This window comes from Scylla paramamosain, chromosome 18 (assembly GCF_035594125.1).
Source record: "Scylla paramamosain isolate STU-SP2022 chromosome 18, ASM3559412v1, whole genome shotgun sequence".
Taxonomy (NCBI): Eukaryota; Metazoa; Arthropoda; class Malacostraca; order Decapoda; family Portunidae; genus Scylla; species Scylla paramamosain.
Window position 1 is genome coordinate 22,043 of NC_087168.1, and position 10,458 is coordinate 32,500.

A 10,458-nucleotide genomic window follows, 5' to 3' on the forward strand; every position below is an offset into this window, starting at 1 on the left:
ATCTTTCCATCTCCCATCAAACGACTCGTCTTTCCTCTCCTGTAATTCCTTTTCTCCTTCAGTAGTCCTTTCTCGTCTCCCACCCCCTTTCCTCCTTCTCTTCCTCCTTTTTTTTTTATCTCCTACTCTCCTCCATTTCATCTCCCACCTTCCTCCTCCTCCTTCTTTTCTCCTATTTAACTCCTATCCTCCTCTTTTTTCATCTCCACCTTTCTTTTCCTCTTCTTTTTAGTTTCTCCTTCATTTCCTCAAACGTTTCTCTCCTTTCTCTCCTATTCCATCCTTTAATGTTTTGCACCACCATTAACAACACGAAACAACTTTTTTTTTTTACTTTTCTTTTTCGCTACTGCACAACTACGACTTTCTGGGGTGTTATTTCATTATTTTGAATCTGTGTGTGTGTGTGTGTGTGTGTGTGTATGACAGTATCCCAAGCGTCTCGAATCACTACTTGAAGCGGTTCATTCCAGCTCTCTCTCTCTCTCTCTTTCTCTCTCTCTCTCTCTCTCTCTCTCTCTCTCTCTCTCTCTCTCTATGACGTCACAAAGCCAGCCCAAAATAGCCTGGCCTTGTTCTCATCAGTGGCCGCTATCACAATCCCGCCATCAGGCTCTTTCTCCAATTACTGCCATTTTATGATGCCTTCCATTGTGTCAACTTTCCCGCTCTCCCCCGAAGCTCATTGTGTCAACTTCCCCATTCAGCGCCGCGCGGGGGAGGAGGCGAGGCAATAAGGGGCTTGGTGGGTGGCTTACGCGCCTGCCATTCTATGATAATTGCTTGCCAAGGGTGATTGTGTGTGTGAGGACTCCCCGGCATCAGCGAGTCATCTCTGAAGGGTGTCCGTGTGGAAGAATATAAGGGGAGAGGGGGTACTTTCTAAACTGTATGTGAAAGTATTGGGGGAGAAAAAGGGAGCGAAAGTTTTTTTGTGATTCAGATTCAGATTCAGATTCAGATTCAGATTCAGATTTATTTACATGCTCAGACTTTGTGATACAAAGTATGGAGCACAGCTCCTGCAATTATTTCAGATACAAACAAACACTAACAACTTATATAAATCAACTTTCTGTTACCTAAAAAAAATTATAGGTAGCTTTTAAAAAAAGAGAAATGTTAGACAAAATATATTGACTTTTACTTTGCATTAATTGGATAAACTTATTCACTGTTGGGTTATTTCTATAATAATTTGGAATATATTTGTTTCTGAACTCCACGATGTTATCATTAGGGCATGACAATAAAATATGATATTCATCTCCAACAACATTACATCTACATAAAGTACATAATCTTTCTTCCCTATCTATACTATCATATCTTCCTTTCACAACAGGTAGTCTATTGTTATTTGTTCTTATTTTAATCAAAGGCATTCTGATACTCTTTTTAAGTTTCAATAGGTAATCTTCTCTGCAATACAAGTCTTTATACATTCTATAACTCTTACAAAGTCCCTTTGTTGAAATATTTCTAAACCATGATGTTATCCAATGATCTTTAAGTTTGTTTTCAACTGCTTTCCTTAACCATTCTGGATTATTAGTTTGTTGATCCATCCAAATACCTGACATACCACAATTGTTAAGAATATTTCTTATATGGCAAATCCAAGGTGATGAATACATGCCTGTGGAGTCTAAATGTAACAAACTTTTATACATAATCATGCTTAACTTAGTAGTTTTCCCTGTTATTAACCTTGACCAGTAGCCAATCATTCTAGTATTGATAACAATATCAATAGGATATTCCCCTAACTCCCCATATACAATATCAGTGCTTGTATATTTATGTACATGTAATACATGTTTTAAAAATGTCATGTGCAACTGCTTGATTTCTCTAATAATACAGTATCCCCAAATTTCACAAGCATAGGTCATAATTGGCATTACAATGGTGTTAAACAATTCAAGTTGCAGATCAACTGGTAGATCATGTTTGCGGCATTTTCCAATTAGTGAATACATAGCTCTTGTTGCTCTTTTCTTAAGGTCCAATTGACCATTTCTAAACCTACCATTATAATTGAATAAGACACCAAGATATTTGTATTCACCAATTGTATCTATAATTTCATCACTAAATACAAAATGAAAATTGTCATAATTAAGTCTTCCTCTGCTGAATACAACAATTTTTGTCTTATTTTTGTTTACCTCTAATTTCCATTTGTCACAATATAACTCCAATGCATTAAGAATATTCCTCATTTCCTCTTCCGAATTAGCTAGAACTACTGTGTCATCAGCATACATCATTATCAATAAATTCAATTGTAAATCAAGGTAGTTATCATCAAATAGTAAGTAATTACATCTGTTTTCTATTAAAGACTTTTCAATGTCATTTACATAAAGGGCAAATAATAATGGAGAAAGATTTTCACCTTGTCTTACTCCTCTATTACAAATAAAAGTGTCTGACTTGTTTCCATTAAACTTAACACATGATTTAATGTTCAAATACATATTTCTAATAACATTAAGGACTTTACCACCAATATTTTCCTTTACCATCTTATACCAGAGCCCCTCCCTCCAAACTGTGTCAAATGCCTTTCTATAATCAATAAAAAGGCAAAATAATTGTTTCTTCTTCCATAAAAACAGATCAATGATGTTCTTTAATAAAAATATGTGATCAAGAGTACTATAACCTTGCCTAAATCCAGCTTGATTTTCTTTTATAATACTATGACTATCAGAATAAGAAGTTAACCTGTCATTTAGCACAGATGTGAATACCTTACCTAAGCAACTTAACAAAGTTATACCCCTATAATTGTGTGGGTCATCAACATCACCTTTATTCTTATACAATGGGACAATAACCCCTATCAACCATTCTTTAGGTAAATATCCTGTATCCAAAATCCTATTAAAAAATTTAACATACAAATTAAGCATATTTTTTGTACTTTTAATATATTCATTAACAATATCATCATATCCAGGTGCCTTGTCATTCTTTAGTTTTCTAATAGCTTTCAACACTTCATGTTCTGTAATGGGCTCATTCAGTGTTTCCTCTTCCCCAGATTCAATTGTAGCACTTTCTAGTTCACTTAAATGCTTATCACTTTCACTAATTTCCTCTGATAGATTCTTAAAGTGTTGATGAAAATCTGCAAGTGTAAGTGTAGTTTTGCTTTTATTTCCATCATTTTCCTTTAATATTTTCCAATATGTTTTTGGATCTTTATTTCTGTTTGCTTTTAACTTAATCAACATATTTTCTTTTTCCTTATTGTGTACTCTTTTCAGTTCAGCTTTGTACTTCTTGCTTTTTTCTATCATATCTTTCTTATTATCCTCACTCCTCCTCAGATTATATTTATGTCTAGCTTTATGGTATGCTTTCCTTGTATACCAACAAATATTATCATATCCAGATAAACTTGCATTATTACTTTGCTTAACATAATTTTTCTTTTTCTTTGGTGGAAAAACCTTTACAGCTGCTCCTAATAAAATATTCTTTATTCTAGTACTTACATCTTCAATGTCCATAGAATCCATCTGCTCTATTAACTCTTTTACCTGATTTTCATCAATTTCTGCTATATAATCCTCTTCCTTAGATGCTCTCCACTTACTTGGTTGATTATAGTTACTCACAGGTGCTATATTGGCATTGTTAATAATTGCATACTCAATATTTACTTTAAGCTGTACATGAATACCACAATGAATATCTGAATACAATGGGTCATAGTCTAGCACTCTAAATTCATTTACATCTTTTAACAATGTTGGTGAACCTATAACATAATCCACAAGAGTGCCATGTGTAGTTGTGGGTCTCCCCACTCTGAGATCTCTATCTACTCTACCATTGAAAATACATACCTTATTATTACAACATATTGTCACCAAATTTCTCCCATAAGAATTCCTATCCTGTGTTACATCTTGGTTATACCTTGTTCCATCCACTCCCATTGCTTTAAGTATGTTTTGTACCTCAAATAGATCACCATTACCATCATCATCAACATCATCATCATCATCATCATCATCATCATCATCATCATCATGAAGTACATCTGGCAAAACATAATCCAACAGAGTTCCAGTATGTGAGTTAAAATCTCCACATAATAAATGTGAGTAATCATCACTTGTATAATCCAAAAGAAAATTATCAATTTCTTCAAAGTGTGTGTGTGTGTGTGTTTATGATTTTTCGTTTTGTTGCTATTGTTGTTACAGTTATACTACTACTACTACTACTACTACTACTACTACTACCACCATCTCTACCACCACCACCACCACCACCATTACCACCACTACTACTACAACGTTATACTTTTGCTTTTGTTGAATAGAAATTGATTTTGCCTTATCAAATTACTTACTGAATTTGAATGCTTTAAAATTATGAAAAGGTGGCAGACTGACATCAGAGGTCATATGGCGCTGTGGCGATACACTAGATAGTCATGTAAATGTAAAGATATTGTGATGTATAGCTAAGATAAAGGCCTGTAACATATAAAAAATGCGTTATAATCAAATGAAAAAATATTATATCTGTATTTTCTCTGATCGTTACTAATAATAGATTCTAACTGGCATTCTTTTTCATTTTCTTAACACATCTGTGGACGTGGCCGTGAGGTGATGCTACACGTCAGCATCACCTCCCAGTAGGCGCTATAAAGCTGGGAGCCGTTTTGTAAGTGTAGATATTTTATCTCGGCCTAAATGGGAACATTATCTGACGAAGCAGGATGAAGGAAGATCAGTTGCATATAGGAAGTAATCCCTGCAAGTTGTTACGCTACTAATGCATTATTATTATCATCATCATTATTATTAACGTCATCATCATCATCATCATCATTAACAACAACAACAACAACAACAACAACAACAACAACAATAACAACAACAACAACAACAACAACAACAACAATAACAACAACAACAACAATGACAGTAGTAAAAAGAGAAAAAAAGAAGAAAGAGGAGAAGGAAGAGAAGAAAGAGGAGGAGGAGAAGGAGGAGGAGGAGGAGAAGGAGGAGGACGAGGAGAACATGAAGCAAGGTAGACGATCACTTCGAGATAACCATTTGCTTTCTCCTTTTCCTCCTACCCCTCCCGCTCCCCCTCCCCTTCCTCCTCTTACACTGTACATTCATCCCTCACCCACCATGACGCCACACTCCATCTAAACAAAGACTACACGAAAGACAAGAAAACTCAACGAAGCGGTATGACGGTTGGTGGCAAGCTGTCTTCATAGAGAACGGGGCGGCCACTAAGCAAACGCATACTAATGTAATTATAAATGCTAAAAAAAATAAATTACTGTAACAAAATATTCAGCAACACTACATACTCGTATTTTTTTCTGCTAATGTGGAACTTATTCAGCTGGTTATCGATCTCAATAATAGTTTTAGTGTAGTTTCGGGCAATACGACACATATTTATAATGAATTTGATTTTTATACCTCATTAGCAGGAATAGTCTCGAAACTTAACTTTTTAGCCCAGTATTCTCTGTGATCTACTTGAGTTACAGTGGAAGCAATGAAGCGCGGCATGACAGGTCAATAATGAGGCAAGTTAGGGTTGTGATACAAGTGGTCGGGCAAGACGGCTGATTGCCTAATTGGTAGTTAACGCCATGAAGCGCACATCACACTCCACATATATATACGAATAATACTAACAGAAATAATGTCAGAAACAAAACCACAACATAAACATACAAACATATGATAATGTCAGACGCAATGCCATGGATAAAATTATAAACCAATACACACATGGCTTAAGCAGGACGACTAAACCAGGGTCATTGCCCACACCATATATGACAACAACGGAAACCTGATATGGTGTGCCAGAACCTGCTCTCCTGTACTTCATGTGTGATTTACACGATCTAGGCTTTCACTTTGATATAACAGTTGCTCTTTTCAATTTTGGCACGAAAAAAGGGCATATTATATCTACAATCAGTGACTTGGTAGAGTAGACATTATATAATTAGCTTGCACAGCACTAAAACACAGAAAATCAGACTCTAGCAACTATTAACATTTGTAAGGCATTCTTACCTTTGAGGTGCAAGATAGTCAGGTTTCATCTTCCTTCCCTGTGTCCTGAAAACACCTCCAAAACGAGGTAGCACATCTTGCATTGCTTTTACGCGGAGGAAATAGCAGTGGACTGATGATGATTGTTGTAGTTTCCCGCGGAAGTCCAGTTGATTCTGCTTTTTCAACGGGGTTTTCTTTCTTACGTAAATGGTAGAGCAAGTGTCGAGGTCCCTGATTGGCTTTATTTTGATCCAGTATTTAACAATGAACATTTTATTTTGATATTACTATAATAATTATTGATGGTTGGGTGTATTGATAATTAAGGGAACATTTTTCAATACAAACGAACATGAGAATGTAGCAACAGGAGTGAATAGTCCCAATGAAATGAATACATGTATATAATTTATGTTGATATTATCGCCTACATATTTTCTAAGAATAAGCAAGCAATTAATCAACACAAAGTAAAAAAAAAAAAAAATAAACAATATAGTGTTGTATAGCAGCTACACGAATGGATGCCAGATGTACGATGACGTCATTTATTTATGGTTTTGGTAACAAATTCCTGCTTTTGATTTGCCTTCAGAACGAACATAAAAGTTTGTCTGACTGGTGGGTCAAAAGGTTGCTTGCCCGCTGCCACTTCGCCTCAGGGTCTCCGCCAGCGCATCCACCAGGTTAACCATCAGTGTGTTGCCTTCGCACTGCCGGCCGCCTCCCATGACAGCCCAAGTGAACCACCCCTGCAGAGGAATACATGCGCACTGTTGGATTAACCCGGAATAGGACTCTTTTTATCACAATCCAGATATTTATTGGTTTACAAGTCACAGCCCAGTAAAACTTTCTCCAGAAATAAAATCAGTTATTTTTTTTTCACGAGTCAAAATATTCCTTACCTTAATTCTGCCTATCACTTTGTGTTCAGCTTCGTAAAGTAACTGAATCACCTAAGGATTTAAGCTTACATCCCTAGCCTCTATACAGCCACTAAGATAAACAGTCACAAAGATAAGCAAATGGGATACATTCTGTCCAACAAGGTTCAAGACTAACACAGACGACTTGAAATGAATCTAGGTCGTCATGCTCTCTTAACTTCTTCAGTATCCTGGCATCGACTTCACTATATTTCACAAGTCATTGGAGGACTTTATCAAGTGAAGGATGATACGTTCGTGATCAAAGCATTTTAAATAATCTACAGCTACTCATTCAAAATCATTACGTCTTATTCACTCCATTGTCTATGAAGGGATATGATGAGGTTCGGATGTTATATATAGTACTGAAAGAGTTAATATTTCCACTGAGCACACCATGATTCACTGAGCCATATTCTGAAACATGCATGTGGCGCAACTCCTTTCCATTCAAATGGCTCCAGTTGAAGTTAGACGGGTTTTTAAGGGTGTTTTTACTGTTCTAGTGACATTAACAATATTTCTACATTATTAACACGAGAAACACTCTTGATAAGCCGCCAAATCATCACTGTGGCCTTGGAGTTTAGTCGTGATGATAGAGTAAAGCTTTTCAAAACACGAGCCACAACACCCACCTGCGCCAGCCTAATCCACTCGGAGGGCACCACCACCTCCACCTCCTCGCCGCGGGAACGCAGCAGCCCCGCCCGCTCCAGCACCGTCCATACTGCCTCCCACAATCCTACGCCTTCTGCTGCAAAAAAAAAAAAAAAAAAAAAAAAAAAAAAAAGAATTCACTTGGCGTGGCAGTAGTGTGTGTGTGTGTATGTGTGTGTGTGTGTGTGTTCGCTGCCCGGATCAGGATTACCTGCCCGGTTACTGCATATTTTTTACTGGCATTGATTAATTAAATTCTGGGGAGAGTCCTGATCTTTTTTTCTTTTTCTTTTTTTTTTCTATTTTCAGTACGTAATTACCTGAGCAACAAATTTGAGTTACTTTCGCGTTTCAAATTAAGGTAATGATCTCATCTAATATACGTACGAGCAGTTGCCTAATTAAAATTCCTGTTGTGTTTTGAGAGCTTATCTAGACATCTACTTATTTATCTTCTTTCTTGAAGTTCTTCATTATGAATTGTCTCGTCTTTGCTCTGCTTCTATTTTAAAGCCGAAACTATCTATACCAGCCCGAATGCTGGTGTAAAGAAGGAAACAGTACCTGCTCTGCCACGGTCACCTGCAGCAGCTACAGGTAGACATGCAACACCTGCGAGGAGGAGTTTGTTAATTACCTGTCCCCATTTCCTCCCTGAAAACTTCCAGCAGGTGATGTAAGTCTGCCTCGGTGCCAGACCCCAGCAGCAGGCGACGGACCTAGGGTGAAGGAACGAAGGCAGGAAAAGGGTGTGCATGAAGAGCAGGTATAATATATATATATATATATATATATATATATATATATATATATATATATATATATATATATATATATATATATATATATATATATATATATATATATATATATATATATATATATATATATATATATATATATATATATATATATATATATATATATGAATTAACTAGATATAGTGCATAACTAAAGGCAAACTAACTGATAATTGACTAATTTATTGAATGACCATTAAGTAGGTACTAATGAAATAATTATTTTATAGTTATAATTAATTAATTTACTATGTATCAAAATAAGTAGCTGAGTGATTGATTAACCGACTAAGTCATTGACCAATAACTAACTAGTAACTTACAACAAATTAATCACAAACCAGTTAATAACGAACTATGTAAAAAATTAACTAACCAACCAACTAACTAACTAAACTAGCTGACCTATCAAAACTTCAATGCAGATCATCAAAGTAAAAACTTAATTCATCAAGAAATACTTGAGAACCGTAGCCCTCCCACCCCAGCAAAGGCTCCTCATTTACTTCCTGCAGCAGATCCGCCCAGAGACTCGCCGGTGACTGTCCAAGGAAGTCGTGCAGGAACTTCAGAAGCGTGGCGTGGTCAGGCACCTCGCCACACAGGTCAGGGCTCTCCATGGCCTGATGGGGAGGTGGAGGCGTCGTCATCATGAATCAAGAACACCAGTCACGTTCAGTTGGGATTAATAAGTAAATAAATAAACTAAACGACTAGCAAATGATTATGTTAAATACTCAAAGCACCACCGCTGCACCTACTACACCATTAACACACTACCACACTACTGCCACACCACCACAGCTCCACCTCCACCATCTCCACCATCACCACTACCACACTACCCATATCGAACCACCACCATATCACCACTATAATATACCTCCTACACCACCAACACCTCCCCGCGACCACACTAAATCACCATCACTACATCCCAACACTACACCACCACGCTACCCCCGTCAGCACACATTCACCACTCAGCAGGACGCCAGCACGAGGCACCTGAGCAAGGACGGCAGTGACGGTATCGTGGAGCTCCTGCATGCTGGCGGTGTCGGCGTGGAAGGTCACCACCAAGCCAGCAGGGGTGTGTCGCGCTACCACCCGCGCCACCACCTTTCCGGCGTCCTCACCCAGAAACTCGTCCACTTTCTTCACTAACAGTACATTTGTGGATGAAAATAATGATGATGATGATATTGATAATGATAATAATAATGATAATAAATAAATAGATAAATGAATAAAGATAGATTAAAAAAATACATTAATAAACACTAAGGAAAAATAGTATAATGAAGTAAAGCTGAGCACAATGATGGTAAAACTAAATAAATTAATAAGGAATACTAATGCAGTAATATTAAATAGTAAAGTAGTTGATAATGAAAAAGAAAGTGCATATAAAAAGAGAGAGAGAGAGAGAGAGAGAGAGAGAGAGAGAGAGAGAGAGAGAGAGAGAGAGAGAGAGAGAGAGAGAAGAGAGAGAAAGAGAGAGAGAGAGAGAATCAGGGACGATAAAGAACCAACGAATAACAAATCAGATGAAGTTACAAAATATAATCCTTTACAAAAATCATACCAAAAGAAAAATAAACAAATAAATAATAATAATAATAATAATAATAATAATAATAATAATAATAATAATAATAACAATTATAACGATAATCCCCACTAGCAAGTTCAAGATACAAGATAAAGACAAACAATAAAAGTCGAGTCAATCAAGTCATGCGAACAAAAAAAACACGGAGCATCATTCAATACTGAGCTGATCCACCCCGTCACTCTCTCCTTGCCTTCCCACGTCACCCCCACACGGTCTGACTCACCCAGCAGTGTGTGACTGTCGCGACCAAGCGTGAGGGAAGCGGCGAGGGAGGACGCGAGGACCGGCCACTTCAGCCACACCTTGTAGCTCCACCAGTCACGGAAATCCAGGACCAGCTGCGTGGAGGGGAGCGCCGCCGCCTGGAGGTGAACACA

The 10,458-nt window shown here is 37.1% G+C and overlaps 1 protein-coding gene across 3 annotated transcripts in view; it reads right to left on the bottom strand.

Annotated features, from left to right (window-relative positions):
- Positions 1-6,293: 6,293 nt before the first annotated feature.
- The window catches only part of LOC135108966 (uncharacterized), a 19,213-nt gene continuing 15,048 nt past the window's right edge, over positions 6,294-10,458 (bottom strand). Inside the window, exons 6-11 of one of the 3 annotated variants that reach the window (XM_064019870.1) lie at positions 10,305-10,443; positions 9,472-9,626; positions 8,970-9,086; positions 8,301-8,382; positions 7,642-7,760; positions 6,294-6,823 (exon numbers count right to left, since the gene is read on the bottom strand). In XM_064019870.1, the coding sequence (XP_063875940.1) occupies positions 6,698-6,823; positions 7,642-7,760; positions 8,301-8,382; positions 8,970-9,086; positions 9,472-9,626; positions 10,305-10,443 (738 nt within the window). In that variant the 3' untranslated portion in view covers positions 6,294-6,697. Of the gene's footprint in view, positions 6,824-7,641; positions 7,761-8,300; positions 8,383-8,969; positions 9,087-9,471; positions 9,627-10,271; positions 10,444-10,458 lie in introns of all 3 variants that reach the window. The other 2 variants (XM_064019869.1, XM_064019868.1) reach the window with 2 other exon arrangements.